The sequence below is a fragment of the Mya arenaria genome, chromosome 15 (assembly GCF_026914265.1).
Source record: "Mya arenaria isolate MELC-2E11 chromosome 15, ASM2691426v1".
Classification (NCBI taxonomy): domain Eukaryota; kingdom Metazoa; phylum Mollusca; class Bivalvia; order Myida; family Myidae; genus Mya; species Mya arenaria.
In genome coordinates, this window is record NC_069136.1 from 37,800,867 (window position 1) to 37,823,788 (window position 22,922).

Sequence of the window (22,922 nt, forward strand, 5' to 3'; positions counted from 1 at the left end):
GAACAAACTGCGTCAGGAGCAAACTTCTTAAACTTGATTTCCCTGCTCTATTCTCAAGTTCGGTAATGATAGAGGTTTTGTACACTTGTTAATTTTGCCCTACAGTACTGTTAAGACCAAACTTTACACTTTGTGCACTTGGAGTGCACTATTAGTGAACGAGATGTGCACTATTGATAAACTAACGTAGTCTAACGTATTCTATAGTTTATTAGATAAGCCAGTATTGATTTTTTCTGGTCCACTCAGATTGACCTTACTGTATTGATTTAAATTCACTGATGAGATCATTTCCTCTACCAGTTCATTGTTTAACTTGTGATAAAATATTTTAGTATACTGTATTTATTGATGACTTAATGATGTAATTCATTTTATGGGCCAGTTACTAAAGACAAGGGGACCCGTCATTTACTTCTCATATTTGTCAATTTTTAATTCTAATGTAGATGAAATAAGAAAGAACAAATTGTGTCAGGAGCAAACTTCTTAAACTTGATTTCCCTGCTCTATTCATAAGTTCGGTAATGATACAGGTTTTGTAGACTTCTTAATTTTGCCCTACATGTACGTCATATGCATACGCTATCGTAGCTGTTCGGTCATCTCCGACAAACTATGGATATTTCGTTGGCTAATAGAGGAAAAATATAAGAGTGTGTTCTGAATCACTCCTTCCTTTGACATGTTTGTCAAAAGCTAATCATAACTTATGTTTACTGTTGTTCCATAACCGACTTTTAAGAAATATTGAATTATGAATAATTCACATGTATACGTCTAACCATTACCGATCAATAACAAAGCACCTATTTGTAGCTACAAATCAAGTATTCTGAAATACATCAGCATGTTCATTCTGGAAGATAGCACAAACTGTGACAACACTCTTGACACGATTGAAACTGTTTATTGAAAGTTAAGATACGTCACCAAGTACAGGCGTAAAGGGTATTCTTTTTCAATATAAATCTGGCATACATACATGATAAGTTTTGTCCGTGATTGCCATTAAGATTTTCTTTCATGCCATCAGCAAATTACATAAGATGAATTTTTACTCATAATTTCTCCACCTATATATAAACCTGCCCAAAATGCAAACGCTATTTTTCAGGTGGGAACAAGTTAAACAAGAACAGCGTAATGACAGGGGATGGAACACAGAATATAGCAGTAGTTTCTAAAAATAGTGGTATGTAGCCTACGTGTTCCAATTATGCGAATTTTCTTTAGGAGATGTATATCTCTTCTGATTCCGCATAAGAATGTCTGAAAATATCTTAAAAGTTAAACTTATATAACAAAATAGTAACTGAAAACGATATATTTCTTTTGCTAAATTTTGTGATACGAATATGCGGCTAAATGTCAAATTGCAAAATGGCGAAGTCGACTGATTGGAAGAAAAATATATCACAGAGTTTGAAATTACGAAATAAAAAAGAGCGACATGAATTCGCAGATTTAATTGAATCACGTAAGTATAAATCCCACCAATTGTCAATGAGTGCAACAACGTACAAACGAAAAAAAATCAACTTGTCATACAATTTCGTGACTGTCAAAGAACAACCCCTATCTTTTCAATTCGCAAATTGTCATTGTTTCATATCTTTAAACAGATTAAAATCAGTTGAACAATATCAGTCAGAAGCAATTTTCAGTCTGCACATTATATTTATGGCCATATGCTTATTCAAACTCTTAATTGCCTTTAAAATATATGTGCCTGCCTGTCTGTTTCCCACAACTAGTGCTTTGTAACCACATAATTCATTAACACCCTCAAAAATGTTACTATGTTGTACCTAATGAACATTTATTGAAAAGGTATAGACCATCTATATTCTTGCATTATGTTTATGCTTTAAAGAGACTCACTCATGTTGTTTCCTGGTTGGGCATCGGAAAACATTTATTTTATTTTACTCTACTGGTATGATATCAAATTGCAGAAAAATACATTTATAGTATTAAAAAGTATTTTGGTGTCAGTCAAGTGCAATTATGAAATTTGAGCAAATGTCAACTTTTGCTGAAGGAATCCAGCTTTTTGTTTTTAGTTTTTAATCTTTAATTTGGGGTCGGTATAAAACGCAGGGATTTACGCAGCCAATATAAACATATAGGGAAAACGCAGCAGTAGCGCAGCCAATATAGCCATATAGGGAAAAGGTGTTAATGGCCCTGTTACAGGGTACAAGTGTCATTGATTAAACAAACAAACTTTGAATTCATTTATTTAGTGTCATTCTTAAAAAAAATAACATATTGACAGAGATATTTGAGAAATGTACATTATTTATTGAACAAATATAAACAAATGACAGAGGGATTTATGAAGAACGAGCATGTAATAACATAACAGTATGAACAAAGTATGATCAAAATACACTACTTTTCAATATTTCAAGAGTGTCATTTGACATATATTTCATAAACAGATGCATAATCGATATGAAAATAAAACGTATTGGAAAATATGATACATAAAAAAACTTTTTTATATGAAAGGCGTTGTACACATGGCGCAATTACGAAATCATTTTGGATGAAGAAATATCTCGGGAATTATAATGTACGGTATAAATGTTATTGAAATAACAAATAAAGTACCTTATATTTAATAATGCTTTATTGGACTCATTTCTGTTAAATTTATTTACAAAGACCACACATATACTCGGCATTTGCTAGCGAAACGTCAAATGGCGCATTTACACAATATTTGTGGTACCATTTGTTGCAGTCGTCGCATTGAACCATATCATCAAAACATTCTGAAGAGCATTTTCAAAACCATGAGCAAGTAGCATTAAGGAACAAATGATCTCATTCAAACTTCAACCTTTCTTTAGAATAGCAAAAGTGGTCACCATTGTGTAGCACTGTATGTATGTGTCCTAAATATGAAATAATATCATTTTGCCAGGCTGTTTTTGGGAAAATAGTTTAATGTGTATAATGAGACAAATAACAATACACAAATTAGGATGTATAATGGTGATAAAATATCTTTTAATCCACCCCACCAATGATGAAATGATGCGCATTGTTTTGCACTCTTGTATAGAGACAGTGATCTTTTGCCTTGATTCATCTGTTTTATATGTCCTCTGTAGTGGAGAATATAATGGCAAGGGTTTCCTTCAAACAGTGTTCTCAATAAGAACCGGCTGCCGGCCAAAATGGAGGGTTCAAATGACAATTGGGCCGGTTCAAATTTGGAAAACTAAATGTATTTTAAATAGAATAAGTAGTAGCTGGTCAGTTACTTTACTATTTGAGATGGTTCAACCGAAACTTATAGAGAACCCTGTACAAATAACAAAGGTTTGCCACTGATAACCAAATATATTATGGAGGATGCTAGGATCAGGAATACGAAAGTGAAAAATACTGACAAATGACAATATACATGTTAAGGCATCATGATAATCTATTAAATGCATGACTGTGTTTGTTTATGTTGACCACAGAAAATAAGTTGTTTGAGCAAGTGGCCTCTCTCAAGACCAGGAATATGCAGCTCACCATTGAGACAGAGAGACTCAAGTCAGACAATCTCAGCTTGCAGATACGAGCAGACAGTGGGTAAGAGTACTATTACAAATGCATTCGGTATTTTACTCTTCCTGAAATTGGGCCGAAATTGGGCCCCATTCTCAACCCCAGAAAGTCTAAAATTCACATTTTTGAAAAATGTTATATTTTACATCTTTTCTGCCATTGTTCCATCAATGGCTTGTTATAAATATCTTCCTTTTACATGTATTTTAGTATCTGTACATAGAATTAATGCGAGTAATGCTATACAAGGACATTTTAGATGAATTGTCCAAATTGTTTGTTACTGAGAATTTTTCGCCAGAGTTGAATAAAACACGCTTTTTTCCCCCCACAAAATGGGCAAGGGTGTCTCCCCCATAACTGGTAAAAAAAGTTCCTAGAATCATTTTGAGTTATGCTATATACCTTCCTTAAGATCTATTTCACATTACTTTAAATGTATATTTGCATTACATTACAGTGAGCAATGCGATGAACATTCCTTTAAATGTAGTTTGCATAACATTACAGTAAACAATGAAATGTACCATACAAGAGATTAGCATATAGCACTACAATGAGTGACACTAGGGTTAGATAGCCATTTTAGCGTATTTTCACAAGCAACATGTTTCTTTTTATTAATTTTAAAATAATACAGCTTTAAAGATATTCAGATGTTAAAAATGTCTGCCAAAATAGAAAGAATAGCCAGTAATCTAAGAGCCTGAAACTACCAGAAATTGACCGGGGATTGTCATTGTTGTGAATTCATATAAATTAAAACTATATAGACTCGCAAATGAATACATGATACATTAACTTTCAAGCTATTGGTCCAATTGAGCAATAGCCGTGTAGGCCTGCACTAATCAAATGTTTTTCAGGCTTGCTCAAATTCTGGAATTCATATAGCAGGCTTATTAAAATGTTGATGCTAAAAATTCAGGCTTCTTCATCCTAATGCCAAATGTTGATGACTGCAAGCGCAAGAGTCTAATTAACTCATAGATTGAGTGACTTCACAGACTGATTCAATGAACAGACAGCTCTAAGGTTTGATATTAATGTCCCTTAGTCAAAAGAGAAAAACAGAGCAGTGTTGTACCCCCATACAGTTCTCTCGTAATCTATCTTGCAGTGGAGGAGGAGGGGGCCCTGGTGGCAGTGAGAAAGTGGCACTCCTGGAGCAGAGACTCTGGAAACTAAGCGAGGAGCTGACAGAGATGCACAGGCGAAGAGGGGAGGTGGGTAGATAAGTCATATCTGTATATTAAAGCTCTTTCTTTGGAAGTTTAAATAAACCCTTGGATTATGTAAGCAAAAGCTTATGTACTTAATCAAAATTTAGTGAAGTTAAAATAGGTGTGTGTTTTTTCAGCAAAAAGTAGTGAAGAAAGTCTTATGTAGTTACCGGTAAGCCAAATTTGGGGAAGATAAGCCTAGATAGGTTTTGTGTTGTCAGTGGCTTCAGTTCAAGGCTTCACTGGGCAGTTAAGATAATTATTGGGGATATAAGCTGAATGGCTAATTAGTATATGCCAACGATACTGATTCATATAATATTGTAATTACTGGTTGTTGTGAAATAAAAAAAGTTTAAACTATGTTGTGTTGTATCATTCGATTGACAGGCCATACTGTACATGTATAATTATGCTAACATGCTATTTATAGTTACTATTATTTTTGGAAGACAAACATAAACTGAGTGCATACTATTTGCATTATTGCTTTTTTAAAATCTCAATGATGGCCAAGATGTAAGAATCATATTTCTTTTATTATTATATTAGTGAATATTTTGTTATGTATAACAGTCATATATTTAAGACAATGTATCCATGAACAATCATTCTTTTCAGAATGCTCAACAAATCATAGACCTAACTGCTGCCATGAAAGAAAAAGAGAAAGAACTTCAAACAAAAGATGCCAAGTAAGATTTGTTTAATGTGCAAGAAAATGTGCCAGTTTAAAATGAATCCTGTAACAGTTTGATTTGAAAGATTTTGGTAAAAGCTGGAGGGTAGTGTTAAATAAACTATATATTTTTACAATGTTACAATGAAAAAGGTTATATTAACAATTACAAAGTAACATTCATTGGCACGATGTTCTTAAAATGGGTGGTCTTGTGTTGTGGGAGAAACCTGGGAAACCCTATTTGTCCGGCTTGATTACCACCAACCAAACTCACAATCTCCAAGGCCAGGAATCGAACCCAGGTCATCATGCAGAGAAGTGAGTAGTGCGCTAATCACTACGCTAACTGGACAACCATTAATAAATAGTTAAAAAGTTGAGTGGAATAGATGACAACATTGCATACAACATACAAATATGTATGAAGAAGTAACTGATATATGTTTTTCAAGTTTTCAAGTTTTATTTATAATGAACCAGAAGCTTATAGACCCATGAGGCATAAAGTGCACAATGGTGACAAATACAAATAATATGTACTTGTGCGGTAACATATTAACTTATAAATTTTATGACAATGCCTATTATACTAGACTATATTATATATGAACAAATGAATAACATGAATAATGTAGTATCGTATAATTTAATATTGTATTTTGTGTGTTTTTCCTCCTATGATTCGTAGAGGAAGATTTCAATTATGAAGTGTGAAAACAGTGATTATAATGAAGATGTTGGTCAGTCTCTTTTATATGGTTTGTATGATTTTAGGCTGATGGATGCTTTGGCTGTAGAGAACAGTCTACGAGCAGAGATGAAACATTTGGAGAGAACCATTACAGAGTTGGAGGCTACAAACCAGGTTTGTTTTATCGACAAGGATTTTCTGATATTTTTTTAGATGTCATACTTATATGATATTATCTTTAATCAAATGAGGTGACGTCAAAAGTCAAGCTTATTCATGGGGTTTTCCTTTTTATATATCTTGGGCAATATTATAGACGCATCTTTTCTTTTTGGAACCATTTCCGATGGCCCGTTTATTGGTTAAAATAATAATAATATATATATATATATATATATATATATATATATATATATATATATATACATTGAAACACAAAGGTTATGGATATCAAATCGGAGTACATTTAAGACAGTATAGACGCATCTTAAGTTAAAATTGTACCTTGCTTAGTGCATATTCTGCAATTAAAATATTGAAACTCAAGTTTTTAAAAAAATGAAAAATTCATTTTAAATAATAAATTTTCTAAAGAAATATCACAATCACAAATTTTTCACTTAAGTTAAAATTTTACATAAATATGAGACACTCTTGGTCATTGAAAGCAGAAAAGAACTTATTTCACAGCGTTGAATGGTTGCATAGCAAGAAGCTTTAGGTGTATTTGGACTACAAACTAATCATACTGATAGTTGTTTGATGGGAATGAACTCCTGCTTTAGTGTCATATTACATGTATACAATTTAGTGATATTTAACCTATAAGTGTTTGTTTTTTTTCTTCAGATTTATCAAAGGTATCACTCCTACCAACGATCTAGCATGAAATTACTTTGAATTACTGCAGTTTTAAAAATATTAGAAAATCCCGAAAGGCATAAATAGCCTTAAGTCCCTCGTGGTCTACCTGGCTCCCTAATGTGAGTTATCAATGATCATTTCAAACCCTTAAAGATGAATGCCAGGAACTACAAATGGCATTAATGTCTCTCAAGGTCTACTTGACTCCCTAATTTGAGCTATAAATGCTCATTTCAGACCCTTAAAGATGAACACCAGGCACTACAAATGGCGTTTACATCCCTTGAGGAGAAATTTCGCAAACTCCAGAGTGACAATGATGAACTTATGGCGCGATGGCTTCAACAAAAGATGGAACAGGCCGAAGTTTTAAATCGTGAAAATGACAACTTTATAAAGTATGTACTGGTTGATAGCAAACAATATTTTTTGATGCCAATGGCCAAGTTGCTAGCCAAGTTGATGGCCAGGTTGTCAGACTCTGAATAAGAATTTGGCTGGTGATTAGTTCTGGTTATCAGCCAAGAATGGTAAATTTTAAAACTGAATACAGTTCTCATTATATGTTCATCAACTTCTAAAATATCTTCAGAGCTGATGTTACTTGCATAATTGCAATGTAAAAAAAATGTCACTTTTCACATATAATTTGGGGCTTAATGTGGAGTATAAGCTACATAATTTAATATGATCATAATATGTTGCTTTATGATTGACCTTAGCTAACTTAATGTCTTATTTCAAAGATGAATGTCAGATTTCCTAGCTGAATGTAATATTTTCTAAATAAATGTCTAATTTCCTTTATAAACGATTTTTTTCTAAATAAATGTCTAATTTCCTAGATGAATGTATTATTTTCTAAGTTAATGTCTTTCAAGATGAATGAATTATTTTCTAAATAAATGTTTTATTTTCAAGATGAATGTATTATTTTCTAAATTAATTGCTATTTTCCTAGATGATGTTTTATTTTCTAAATTAATGTCTATTTTCCCAGATGAATGTCTTATTTCCTAAATGAATGTCTTATTTCCTGAATTAATGTCTTGCTTCATAGATGAATGTCTTATTTCCTGAATTAATGTCTTATTTCTGAAATGAATGTCTTACTTCCTAAATGAATTGCTAATTTCATGTCTTTTCTTTTAAGGAAAGAAGTCCTATGATATATCTTTACTTATAATGTTGTATTCTTTTTTCAAAGACACAGACAATTACTTCTACAAAAGGAATTGGCCGAGGCAGCTAAAGAAAATGTGAATGTCCCTGAGTAAGTCATCAAGCTATTGTAATGAAGAACATTTAATATGGGCAAGGACCTCCTCCCATAGTAACTTGTTCAAATTTGTTTCATAATTAATCAGCATTTATTGAACTATGTTATAGTATTATATGATTATATAATAGTTTGTATTATATAATAATATAGTGTTATTTATTGTAAAATTTTGTAACTATGAAATTGTATTTGACCACTGATCTATGAATTGTCATGATAAGTGTATACATGCATAATTCCTGTATTCCCATGTGCCTATGGCCTTAATGTGTTTGAAATAAAACTATGAAACTTTATTGCTCAACCATAGTTGATAAACTATATAAATTTTAAATTTTTATTAATTGACAATTCTCAATAAACTACATTTATAACTGAACAATACTCGACAAACTACATTTATTTATTGGCAATTCTCAACAAAACTACTTTAATTACTGGACAGTACTTGATAAACAACATTTATAACTGAACAATACTTGATAAACAACATTTATTATTACTCAAATGTATTTGATTAACTACATTTATTACTCGCCAATTTTTGATAAACTTTATTTATTACTCAACCATACTCGATAAACTACATAATTACTCAAATGTGTTTGATAAACTACATTTATTTCTCAACCATTTAGTTCATAACAATACTTGAAACAACATTAACAACTAAACTACAAACTACAGTTTTTACTCGACCATACATGAGAAACTTCAATTATTACCCAACCATACATGATAAACTTCAATTATTACCCAACCATACATGATAAACTTCAATTATTACCCAACCATACATGATAAACTTCAATTATTACCCAACCATACATGATAAACTTCAATTATTACCCAACCATACATGATAAACTTCAATTATTACCCAACCATACATGATAAACTTCAATTATTACCCAACCATACATGATAAACTTCAATTATTACCCAACCATACATGATAAACTTCAATTATAACCCAACCATACATGATAAACTTCAATTATTATTCAACCATACATGATAAACTTCAATTATTACCCAACCATACATGATAAACTTCAATTATTATTCAACCATACATGATAAACTTCAATTATTACCCAACCATACATGATAAACTTCAATTATTACCCAACCATACATGTTAAACTTCAATTATTATTCAACCATACTTGTGTTTCAGAGGAGATGAGAACATAAGGGGGATTCCACAGATCTGCCTTAGTGCTTCCATACCTACAAAAGCTCAATGCAAACTGGTAAGACAGTAGACAGATGAGAATGTCAAGTGTTGACAATATGCCCAAGCGTCTTCAGTTTTAATTGATCCAATGAGTAGACTCTGACTTTTGCTGAAAGGCGTTGAAATATGATATTAGTAGCCCCCTTGCCTAGTGCTCGGCATGTAAAGGGAAGTGTTGGGAGATGTATACTCAGTACTGGTTAAAACCAAGAAAAGTTCTATCCCATGGTTTCGTGCTATACACTTTGCCCGTTGAAAAACCAAGAGGTCTTTTCAATGAGCTAGGGTATTGCCCCCAGATCTCTTGAATCTCACTGTGTTTGTTTAAGTCTTCACATGTCTTGATTTGACTGAAAATTGCAGTCATTTTCTATTCATGTCGCGTTTAACACAATCTAAGTCATGATGGCGTTTAGGCGGGGTCAAGCCATAATGCAGCCAATAGGTGCGGGCAGACCTTGATAAAGTCAAGTAAACAAATCTGGCTTTAATAGTCATTGAGCTATGTCATTTGTCTGACTGTATAAGCAAGAACTTAGGAGCATAGTTTTTGCTTTACAGTGATCTTGTAGTGTTTAAGGAGTGGAAGTTTAGGGTTTTAACTAACAATTATCCTTATTTGGCTTTCTAATTATAAGTATCTTCCATGGCCAAGAGTGTAAGATAGGTTCAACCCAGCCTGAGCCTAGTTTTTTTGCATAAACAAGGTTGACCAAGTTTGCAGAACACCCTGCGTGAGGGTTGGGATGAATCTGTCTTACATAAGCAGCCATGATAGATGCTTTTTCTCCCACCTCAGTTAATCAAAAAATAGTAAAAAGTATATTAACAAAATAAAGTAAAAATATATTTTTTACTGGAACTCTTTTGTGTGTATTGGAATAAAAAATAGTTCCATATGGGTACTTTTTATTTTTGCCCATGGGCAAGATAAAGATTTCCAGCATAGCCAAATATTTGGATCTACTTATCGTGGAAGGAGAAATATCTTTCCCTTTCCTCTTTAACTTCTGTTTCTATCTCTCTCTAGGACGCCCACGACGGTGAAGTAAACGCCGTATTGTGGAGTCCAACAGGCAGCATGTTTGCCACCGGCGGCTCCGACCGAAAAATTAAACTTTGGGACTACAATGCTGGTGAGATATTTGTATCTAGTTACGGTATTTTGTTTTTGTAACATAATTGACATGATGTCAAACCACCCTGATATTGATATTAATAATTGTTCAACCATTGGTGAGATTTTCAAGTCACATGATCACCCTTGACAAACAAATGCATGTTGAATTGAATTAATTATATTATTTTGTTAAACAATTAAGGTCCATCATAATCCCAAGTGTCATATCAATGACCTTAATGTTGAAGAAAAATACTAAGAAAATGGCATTAATTTGATCCATTGTTGTTTTTTTCACTTTTAAGGGAATAGTGGTTGGCGCTTAGGGAAAAATAGTGTCATTTTGGCAAAAATGGCAAAAAGAGGAAAAAATACTTACATGATTTATATTATGTTCAAGTCGTTTTCAAACCTTTTATTCAACAAACCTGTTGAAATATTCATGAATAGCACTATATTGCTACATTTGCTAAATGTTAAGAGGTCAATGCTCTTCTTCGAAAGAAAGTATAAAAAATTAAAGGGATTTTTTAACCTTGGTTGGGGAAAATTGTAATCTTTTTCAGGGAGGGAATGGGGCTGATTTGGACCCCAAAAAAGGCTGAAAAAACACTGAATTCTAACTTTGAGTTCTTACTGATAAAATTCTGTAATCTTTTAAACTGACTTTTGGCCTGTTTTTAAATTATTATGAAACCATTCTGTCATGCTTAAATTTAAATTATGTTAAGTCAGTTTAGTTTAGGTAATTTAGTGAAATGTTTCAGGTCAGTGTTCATGTAAAGGCATGTTGACGGGAAGTAACGCAGGTATTACTAGTCTTGAATATGACCTTGATGAGAGCCATATACTCGGAGCGTCAAACGATTACGCGTGTAGGCTTTGGTCAATTGCAGACCAGAGATTGCGGGTTAGTGCTTTGTTTCACATTTTATCACACAGGTATAACTAGTCTGGAGTATGACTTCGATAAAAGCCATAAAGTCAGAGTGTCAAATGATAATGAATGTCTGCTTTGGTCACTTGCAAGGGGTATGTTCTTTTTTTTACATTACTATTCGAGTTTGAAAATGAACTCAGATTGGATAATTGTTCATTATCTCTATTTAGAGTGTTAATTGTCTGCTCCTGTTTGATAACAAAATGAGAAAAATGTATTTTTGTTTTCAATTTTTTTTTGCCCAAAGTCAAAAGAGAATGTGGTGTGGCCTATGCATATATTTTATTGTTTCGTTTCAGCACACATTGACGGGCCATAGTGGAAAAGTTTTGTCAGCAAAATTCCTTGGAGAAAATAGCAAGGTTGTGTCAGGCAGCCATGACAGGACACTCAAAATATGGGACCTCCATACTAAAGCATGTAGGTTCTGTAATCCATACTAAAGCATGTAGGTTCTGTAATCCACACTAAAGCATGTAGGTTCTGTAATCCACACTAAAGCCTGTAGGTTCTGTAATCCATACTAAAGTATATAGGTTCTGAAATCTACACTAAAGAATGTAGGTTCTGTAATCCATACTAAAGCATGTAGGTTCTGAAATCCATACTAAAGTATGTATGTTCTGTAATCCACACTTAAGCTTGTAGGTTCTGTAATCCACACTAAAGCATGTAGGTTCTGTAATCCACACTAAAGCATGTAGGTTCTGTAATCCATACTAAAGCATGTAGGTTCTGTAATCCATACAAATGCATGTAGGTTCTGTTATCCATACTGTAGCATGTAGGTTCTGTATTCCACACTAAAGTATGTAGGTTCTGTAATCCACACTAAAGCATGTAGGTTCTGTAATCCATACTGTAGCTTGTAGATTCTGTAATCCACACTAAAAATGTAGGGTCTGTAATCCATACTAAAGCATGTAGGTACTGTAATCCACACTAAAGCATGTAGGTTCTGTAATCCACACAAAAGCATGTAGGTTCTGTAATCCATACTAAAGCATGTAGGTTCTGTAATCCATACAAATGCATGTAGGTTCTGTTATCCATACTGTAGCATGTAGGTTCTGTATTCCACACTAAAGTATGTAGGTTCTGTAATCCACACTAAAGCATGTAGGTTCTGTAATCCATACTGTAGCATGTAGGTTCAGTAATCCACACTAAAGTATGTAGGTTCTGTAATCCACACTAAAACATGTAGGTTCTGTAATCCATACTGTAGCTTGTAGGTTCTGTAATCCACACTAAAGTATGTAGATTCTGTAATCCACACTAAAACATGTAGGTTCTGTAATCCATACTGTAGCTTGTAGATTCTGTAATCCACACTAAAAATGTAGGGTCTGTAATCCATACTAAAGCATGTAGGTACTGTAATCCACACTAAAGCATGTAGGTTCTGTAATCCACACAAAAGCATGTAGGTTCTGTAATCCATACTAAAGCATGTAGGTTCTGAAATCCATACTAAAGCATGTAGGTTCTGTTATCCATACTAAAGCATGTAGGTTCTGCAATCTATATTAAAGCATGTAGGTTTTGTAACCCATACTAAAACATGTAGGTTCTGCAATCCATACTAAAGCATGTAGGTTCTGTAATCCATACTAAAGCATGTAGGTTCTGAAATCCATACTAAAGCATGTAGGTTCTGTTATCCATACTAAAGCATGTAGGTTCTGCAATCTATATTAAAGCATGTAGGTTTTGTAACCCATACTAAAACATGTAGGTTCTGCAATCCATACTAAAGCATGTAGGTTCTGTAATCCATACTAAAGCATGTAGGTTCTGTATTCCATACTTAAGCATGTAGGTTGTTTTGTTAATCATACTGAAATAAAATAATAGCATCTCTCCATTTTATATCTTATAGTCCCACAATATAGGTTAATGCCCTTTTTATATTCGTTTATTTTAGTGCATTATCGTGTTTAACTCCTATGACATTAATGCTCAAAACAAGAAATGTGTTCATTCTAGATACAGATAAAAAACATATTCATGAGTGATATTTAGGCGTTTCTTAAACTGCGGAATTTGTGACTATGTAGCACTTAATTTAAATGATATTTGTTATCTGTAGCTAAGCCACACACATATTTTTGATTTTGATTACATAAATCCAATGAGTTAAACATGATTATGCATTTAGATTTACTGTGGAATTTGTGTGGCTACTTAGCTATTAATTAAATTATATTTTATCTGTACCTTTATCACACACATTTTTTTGGCTTTGATCTTGTTATCCAATGAGTTTAACATGATTATGATTAAAAACAAAAAAAAATGGCTTAAAAGTGTTAATTTTGTACTACTGTTTTCTTGCACACAGGTATTAAAACCATATTTGCCGGGTCAAGTTGCAATGATTTAGTCACGCTACATGGGACGCACATAATCAGCGGCCATTTTGACAAGCGTGTACGGTTCTGGGACACAAAATCAGATAACACGAGCAACGAGATAGGACTTCATGGCAGAATTACCTCCCTTGCTTTGTCACCGGGTGAGTCAAATCGTAGAATATGTAGCAATCTGATTACACTTACCTTAAGATATTATAAGCCGTCCATAATTAGGACGAAAAAATATACCAGAGAATTATAGATATTAACATCGAGATTATTTTTATGATAAATTTATATTAATTAAAGTGACACTCTTATTCAAAATCAATGCATACACATATATAACAAACATCAATTTTGACTGATAAACCTTTAACTACTTACTAAATAATGCATTTATGGAAAATATTAATTACTGATAACAGGATTGGAACAGTGTATTTAATAGCATAAAGCACAAAAATATTAAATGATTTGTGAATGCTGAAAGATTTACTGTGGTCTACTATTTAAGGATTAAAATTCAACATGTTGCATTTTATTGGGGTATGGTATGCAATGGGGCTGTTCAAAATGGGTGGAGTCCATAGAACTCCACCAGCATTTTGAACTGCGCCATTGCATAACATACCCCAACAAAATGCAACATGTCGAATTTCAATACTTTTATTTATTTAAAGCTACATTTCTGCTAAAATAAATTGATTTTTCAAGAGCATTTTCTCTTTTTTCTTTCTCTCGTTGTTCTCAACGTAGGGTTTATTAGAACAGCTATCGTAACCTAATTTTATACGACAATGAATGCACAGATAAAATAGTTCCTTATTCATATGTTTATTTTCTATCTTTTCAATGTCAAGAATATTATAAATACGTATTATTGCTTAAAATGTGTGTTTTCGGTCTGTTATCGTCGTGTATTAAAACACAAAACCCGGGCATTATCGGTAGAAAATGTGCATTATTCAGTACATTCACGTGCCATTAATGACCGTTTTTTTGTTTAACATATGCTTGCGCTATCAGGGCTCGCATCATAACAATGAAGGCTGAGTGACCTTCTGACCGAAAGTTGGTCAATGATGCAAACTTTTGCACAAAATCATATTTTAGCATATATAATGTAGCTGCATACAAATACCAGAACATGAAATAAACCACATATAACTTACATATTTTCTGCTGAGTTGTCTTTTCCTGGCAAGCTGATGTGTTTACTAAATAGCTTTTTCTGCAATTGTTTCGACTATATAAAGCACTCAATTATGTCTAAAACGACTAACTCCTTCGAACTTTAGTTATTTCTGTAGATTTTATTCAGAACATACGACTTATATGGACATGATTCCATTACGTCGTATGCAATGAACAAAGAAATTTCAAATATTTTTTTCTCTAATGCTGATCGAAGATGGTCTGTACATTTTATCAAGAACATGTTTTCAACAAAATTTTCAGGCTTAAATTAGTAATCAAAACAAATAATGGTTAAAGTAGGACTATATCGGTAATTAATTGATTACCCAATAGGTATTGTGTGTAAATAATCCCAGTAATCCAGTCAATTTTCGAAAAAACATCACTTTCAAAACGAATGAACACTGCAAAAATGGCGTCGAAACAAAATGCAGCTGCCGAGTTATGTTGCGGCCCGAATCAAGCTTAATGTAAAACTTCTTCAATGACATCACTCATGACGTCATACAAGCACCCGTTATAGAGGTTATTTTCAACTAACTGTTTTTGCATTTTCTTGACATTTAACAGCCTTTTTAAACACAAACGTTTCTTCAACTGTTCCATCCAAAGTTGGTACAAGTAGCTCCCTTGCCTAGTGCTCGGCATTTAAAGGGTAGTGCTTGGAAAAGTGGTGTACTCAGTACTGGTTAAACCCAGGAAAGTTGTATCCTGTGTATACGTTAAAGAACCAAGAGGTCTCTTGGCAAAGAGCTAGGGTACAACCGATTCTCATGTATCTCACTCTGTTTCTTCAAATCTTCCAATGTCTGGATTTGACTGCGAATTGCTGCCACTTCTATTTCATGTCACTTATGGCGTTTAAACACAATTTAAGTCGTGATGGTGTCACAGCGGGGTCAAGCCATGATGCAGCCAATGGGCGCGAGCAGACCTTGATTAACTCAAATAAACAAACAAAGTCCATTTCATTCAAACATCTTGTCCATTCATTAACTATCAAAACAAAATGTCACCCTAACAATTATCATGTGTTCCTTTTTTTCAGACCGCACATCATTATTAGTTTGTACACGAGAAGACACCTTAAAAGTGATAGATTTACGCCAAAATCAAGTTATTTATACTCTATGGTGAGTGACATTTATTAAATTCCACGGTTCAATTAAATGCGTATCATTTTGTCAGGCTATATTTATGTATGTTTTCATAGTAAGCAATAAAACCGGCTTACGCACTCATCTTTTTAAAGCTGCACTCTCACAGATTAAACGTTTTGACAACTTTTTTATTTATTGTCTTGGAACGAGCCAATTTTTGCGAAAATCCATGGAAACCAGTTATATAAGACTCCTGACAAAAAATAAGAATGCAGATGTTTATATTTAAGTTCAAAAATTGATGTTTTATGTATTTTTTCTTAAACGGTTAGTAACAGTTTAAGCCATTTAACATTAATTTTCGAACGGAAATATAAAAATCTACGATCTGATTTTTTGTCAGCAGTCTTATATCATTGGTTTGCAGATACCTACGCAAAATTTGCCCTTTCTAAGACAAAAAATTAAAAAGTTGTAAAAATGGTAAATCTGTGAGAGAGCAGCCATAAGCCAAACTACGCCAATTATGATCAAATTTATGATTTGTTGCCAACTCAAAATCAAACTGTTGCTTGTTCATCATATTTTGAGTTCATACTGGAATATGTTGACTCCTTTGTTTCAATTTTAAATGAACATGAATGATATATAATAGACTTTTTTTTTTTTCCATCCACAGTGATGACAATTTCAAAGTGGGCTACGACTGGTCACGTGCGGTGTTCAGCCCGGATGGCACGTATGCGTGTGCAGGGTCCAGTGACGGGACGCTCTTCATCTGGAACATCGCACGAGGCAAGGTGGAGAAAACTCTTAAGGAACATACGTATGTATTGAGTCATGTATAATTATTAGGAGTGCATGTTTAGTTGTTCATAAATTTTACATAGGAACAAAATCATACAGAAACACATGAGTATGAAGAGGGTTTTTTGTAGGTAGTTTAGGGTTAGCGACTCATACCCATCATGTTAAGTATTTGTGTTCGTAGATGTATCTTTTTTCTTTCTTTTTTAACGAGATAAAAGTAAGCATGGTTTCTGCTATTGCCTTCTGGTAACCAGTGGTTGTAACTTTTAATTATTCCTGCGTACATGTAATCTTATAGTCAAAATATCAAATGGTACATCATATTGCAAATGTGTTTGTAGGTTTTATATTTTTTATTAAAAACAAACTATAGGTAGGTTTTGTTACCAGTTTCGCAATGGCCCTCTGATTGTTAATTTCAATACCTCATGTATACATGTATATCTTAAGGAACACACCTATGTATTGTCGGTAGTCGAGTCTTGCTATTATTACCATTTAGTTTAGTTAAACAAAATTATCAATGAACACAGAAATGTATGACAGGGTCTATTTGGGCAGTATTGGGTCGAAGCAGTATACTGTCTCATAACAAACTCATACCATATCGTTTTGCAAATTAGTGATTATAGGTGTATTAATATGTTTGAAACAAGAAATTGGCAAATCTTGTTAGCAGTTTCTGCACTTGGCCTGTGATTGTTAATTTCAATCTTTCATGCAAACATGTATATCATGCTGCAACATGAATGACACAACACCATTGGTCAAGAACTGGTTACACGGTGACCCCATATTTTTCCATATTGGGTCACTTATTTTGAATCAAGATCTGGTCTATTTATCGATTGAGATGATTAAATGGCATCTTAATCTATGTAAACAGGTTGTCGACGTGATTTATACATTACAGGGTTATTGGGTGACCCGCTGTGGGATATACGGGGCTCAGGAAACCATATTTGGGTTCAAGCTTGCTCTCATCAGATATGGTTTCCTGTGCTCCATATATCCCATATCAGGTCACATACTTACCTCGTAGCTTACAATATTGCCCTGTCAATATATAATATCAAAGATATAATATTCCTACAGAAAGTATGCATATGTATTTTCAGGCACTCAATCCTGGCCTGTTCCTGGCATCCAGCTGGCTCGTACATTCTCAGTTCCGAGAAACAGAAGAAAGTTGTTCTATGGTCAGACATCTAGCCAGGACTCTTCTGATCTCATACACAAATGGACTCAGCTTTAAGTCTCACATTTCATGGGTTTGGAACACATTTGTGCACCACAATAAAGCTTTTTAAAATTACATCACTTAGTGATTTTAATAAAAAGTATTTTATTCAATTAATTAAGGATGACTATAAAATCAAGCATTCTTTCATCAATATAATATGTTTTTAGATTGAAAGTCCTTTCTGATTAAGAATGGCCACATGTTTTATGGAAATATATCTTGCCAAATTATTGAAGGTATATGATTAACAATTATGTGATATTTGGATGCTTGGTGACCCCATATTAACCCTTTGCATGCTGGGTAAATTGTCGTCTGCTCAAAAATGTCGTCTGGTTTATTCTAAATTTCTTTCAATTTACTTAAAACTTTGTGGATATATTGACTGAGTGGCAAACAGCTTGGAACCTGACCAGGCGCTGAGTTACTCGGCGTCTGGTCTGGTTCCAAGCTGTTTGCAAAGCCTTTAAAATCGCCATCAGCAGCCTAAGGGTTAATTTGGTTTTGTTTGAAAGGGATTTATATGCAGATAAAGAATATACCTAAAATAGATGCATTCATAAATCTCCTTTGCAGAAGAGATTGACAAGACAGGTTTATTAGTTTAAACTTTATTTAGGCCTAAAAAAACCCTGACCGTACCTTTAAAAATGTGCCGACCCTAACTATTTTTTTCCGTTTCTGAGCAAAAAAATAATTTGTTAGCGAATAGAGAGTTACAAAGGGCGGATAAATGCAGGTTTTAATCAGAATTATTGTTTATATGATAAAACAAAGTCAGGTAATGACAGTAATGTAGGAAAGACTTCCATGTGCAAGAAAACACTCTGAACTTACGACAGATTTTGAAAAAAAAATTAAAAAATCCCTACCTACCCTACCTAGAAATTTTGGGAAGGTTACCCTAAACAAACATTTTTTTTTTTTTTGGCCTTATTTGATTATAAAACAAACATTCATACGTTATTTGTATAGAAATGAATTACATCACATTGTGTTTGAGGATTAGAAAAGACAGATAAATTGGCCTTGAACGATTTTGACATGAATCAATTCACTTCCAATTTCAGTTTGTTTTTCATTAAACATTTATTTAAACATTATATTTTTTACAACAATTGTCTAGAAAGTTCTGATAACTTATACTAAATCACTCTTATTGGCAAGATGTTGTGCAAGAGTGTGGTCTTGTGTTGTGGGGGAAACCGGAGCACCCGGAGAAAACCCATTTGATAGATAAAGCATTTACCTGTAAATTGATACTGAAATTATATGGGGTCAAAAGGCATCTATATTTAACATTATTGTAACCATTTCATTTTTGGTAAGATTGAATTAATCTTGATAGTGTTGTCAAATATTACTCAGCAAAGTTTTGTGTACAATGTAATCTGTTTGGTAATAGATATTCCATATTGGACCTTATTTCAAGACAAATTACAAATTTGAAAATTATTTCACATGATACTACATGTAGTTGTCATATTGGCTAGCATTTTAAGGTTTTGTTCAGATTTAAATGATATTTTTACTGAAGAAACGCAAGTTTTCCAAGTGCTTGATATAATTATGTATGAAAAAGGCTTGAAAAGGGTACTTTCCTCATTTTCACTGCCGTCTGGGGCCTGTGCTTCAGACTCAAGATTCAAAACTGTATATTTTAATTTTGTTGTAAATCGGCTCTTATTAGATCAATAACGGTCAAAAAGCCGTATCTGTTCCAAAAGACCTGTTCAACATTGACCACACATCTTTTGTCAAAAATAGTTATATTAAAGATATTTCGAAACATTCAAGAATTCACTTCTCCAGATATTGTGAATTTTGGCCCTGTTCAATTACATGACATTCATGTTGATGTGTTCATTGAAATGTATTACAAAGTGTGCTATTTTCTATCCTATATATTTTTTCTCCAAGGCTTTTTCATGTTGCTAATTTTTATACGGAATGTATTGACTCATGAGGGTTTTGAGGGTAAGATTTAGTGATCTTCATCACTGATTGACATTGAAATTTAGCTCTTCTGGTTATCAATGTAAAAAGTAGAGTTTTTGTCATAGCCTAGGTGTTGTCTGCGTCATCTTCTGTATCATCATCTGTGGTATCATCTGCATCTCCATCTGTGGCATCTTCTATGTCAACGTCTTTGTCATTGTCAGTGACATCATCTGTAAAATCGTCTGTGTCATTGTCAGTGACATCATCTGTTACATCGTCTGTGTCATTGTCTGTGTCATCTTCTGTTACATCATCTGTGACAACCTCTGTGACATCGTCTGTTACATCATCTGTGTCATTGTCTGTGTCATCTTCTGTGACATCGTCTGTTTCATCGTCTATGTCATGGTCTGTGACAACCTCTGTGACATCATCTGTGTCATCATCTATGTCATGGTCTGAGACATTGTCTGTATTGTTGTCAGTGTCGTTGTCTGTTTCATTATTGTCATAGAACAAAACTTGAACCTTTGCCATAACACAAAACCTTTTATTGACAATATGCATACAACCTGATAACTGTGGCATTAATTATTGCTAAGTAATGCCCCTTGATATTTAGAATAATAAAGCAAAATATTATACAAATCCATTATAACCTTTTAAAATCAATACATGAAACTTTTACATGCTATATTACCAGTGACAGTGTATGTAAACAAGGCCCATAACTCTGACTTGAATAATTGTTGAGTTATTTCCCTTTTTCGGTCGACTGTCCACTAATGCCCTTTATTTGAATGATTTCAAAAACAGAGGAGCGTTTGCTTGTGGCTCTCTTGTTAAATTATGCTGTTGTGACCACCATATTTTGTTGACATGTATTGTTGTTGTTTTTTCCTTCAGAAATTGCATATTTTTTACTTTGTAAGACATGGATTAGACACAAAGTTTTAAAGGTTGAAATGAATATTTTCGGCGTCTGTAAAAGTTTTGTTATTGTATATTTGTTTTTTTTAATTTTCTTACAAGTGTTTTAGATGATCACTACCAGGTGGCAGGGTGAATTAGCCCCTTTGACCCCCATTAGGGGTCTAAAGCACCATCAAAACCTATCACCAAAATTGTTTCAGCCCTTCAGCTGTCTGGTTATCACATCTCTGAAATTCTGACTGCTTTTTTATTTGATGTGGCTAAGAACCTATTTTCTCCCACCCAAGATAAGTTGATCAAAATATTTGGCCATGCTCGAAAGCCTTATCTTGCCCTTGGGCAAAAATAAAAAAGTGCCTGTATGGATTTACTTTTATTTAAACTATGGACACGAAAATAATATTACTATATTTCAACTATATTTTGTTTAACTTGGGTTGGAAATAAAAGCATCTACCATGGCCCCTTGTGTATGATTGGTTCATCCCAACCCTCGTGCAGAGTATTCTGCAAAAAGACCTTACGCTCAGGTTGGGATGTTCTTATCTTTAACTCTTGGCCATGGAAGATTCTTAACTCATAACCCCTCAGACTGTCTAAATGCTGAAGTGTTTTGCTCATTATTTTTAATTCATTTTAAAAATCTACAACAAATGGTTCCACTTGGTGTATAGCTTTAATCCATACATAATTCATATCATAAATAATATTATGCTCTTGAGTTAATTTTTTAAGGATTTAAGGTTGTTTGTATGTAATTACACAAAAAATTTGATTTGATGCGATGCAACCTTTAACTTTTTTAGTGGTCTACATTTTGTTATGTAAACTTCCTTCTAAATGGACCTGCCTCTGTTTATATATTTCACTAAATCAATAATGTCTGACTGCTGATCAACAGAAATAAATGTATTTGAAAACTTGAAATATACTGCCTTTTCATTTGACAAAAGAATATGTTGACCACTAATTATTTAAAATGATTCCACCATATAGTCCTGTACAAAACATTTTGCCAACTTTGGCCAATCATAATTTGGCTGGGTTTTCAGTTTGCAACTGGATTTGCATAAAAATCATGAAAAAAAAAACGACATTAATACTTTAAACGACATCAATACTTTAAAAATAGATCTTATTACTTCATGGAAATATTGATTTGAAAAGAGATCATATGAATTACCATTGTTGGCAAAATAGGCACATTAGCTTACAATTATGGAGAAAACATTGCATATTTTTTTGATATTCAATCTATTCTATGAATTGAAATATAACTGTATATTATGTCTCGATAAACTCACTTTTTGAAAAAGTGTGTTTATCGAAATATATATATTTTTTTTTTTTATTAAACCATTTTGTTGTAAAAATGGTAAAATAAGCACTTACGATGCTGGGAAGAAAATGCAATGGCGTCATTTCACTTTCTTTCTGGTATGACATCATTTCCCTTTCTTTCTGGTATGACATCATTTCACTTTGTTTCCGGTATGACATCATTTCACTTTGTTTCCGGTATGACATCATTTCACTTTGTTTCTGGTATGACATCATTTCACTTTGTTTCCGGTAAGACATCATTTCACTTTGTTTCCGGTATGAAATCATTTGGTTGGTGTTTCGCACAGTTTTCCTATTTAATATCCATTAAATTCCTTTCGTTGCATTATATGCATGAAATGAGAAGAAAAGTTAAATGCATGAAAAAAAGAAATGCAAA

At 33.2% G+C, this 22,922-nt stretch overlaps 2 protein-coding genes across 2 annotated transcripts; one reads left to right on the forward strand and one right to left on the reverse strand.

Moving 5' to 3' along the window:
• Positions 1–1,370: 1,370 nt before the first annotated feature.
• On the forward strand, positions 1,371–20,870 carry LOC128220317 (autophagy-related protein 16-1-like). The gene is made up of 15 exons (XM_052928676.1): positions 1,371–1,480; positions 3,483–3,597; positions 4,694–4,799; positions 5,418–5,491; positions 6,253–6,343; positions 7,271–7,431; positions 8,241–8,306; positions 9,496–9,571; positions 10,586–10,691; positions 11,443–11,585; positions 11,915–12,035; positions 13,960–14,133; positions 16,221–16,305; positions 16,952–17,098; positions 18,201–20,870. Exons 1-15 carry the CDS (start codon positions 1,384–1,386, stop codon positions 18,292–18,294), a joined length of 1,656 nt encoding a protein of 551 aa, XP_052784636.1. The 5' UTR covers positions 1,371–1,383; the 3' UTR covers positions 18,295–20,870.
• Positions 20,390–22,780, reverse strand: LOC128219346 (coiled-coil domain-containing protein 1-like). Its single transcript, XM_052927155.1, has 2 exons — positions 22,592–22,780; positions 20,390–20,794 (listed from the first exon to the last, which is right to left on the reverse strand). Exons 1-2 carry the CDS (start codon positions 22,778–22,780, stop codon positions 20,390–20,392), a joined length of 594 nt encoding a protein of 197 aa, XP_052783115.1.
• Positions 22,781–22,922: the final 142 nt, after the last annotated feature.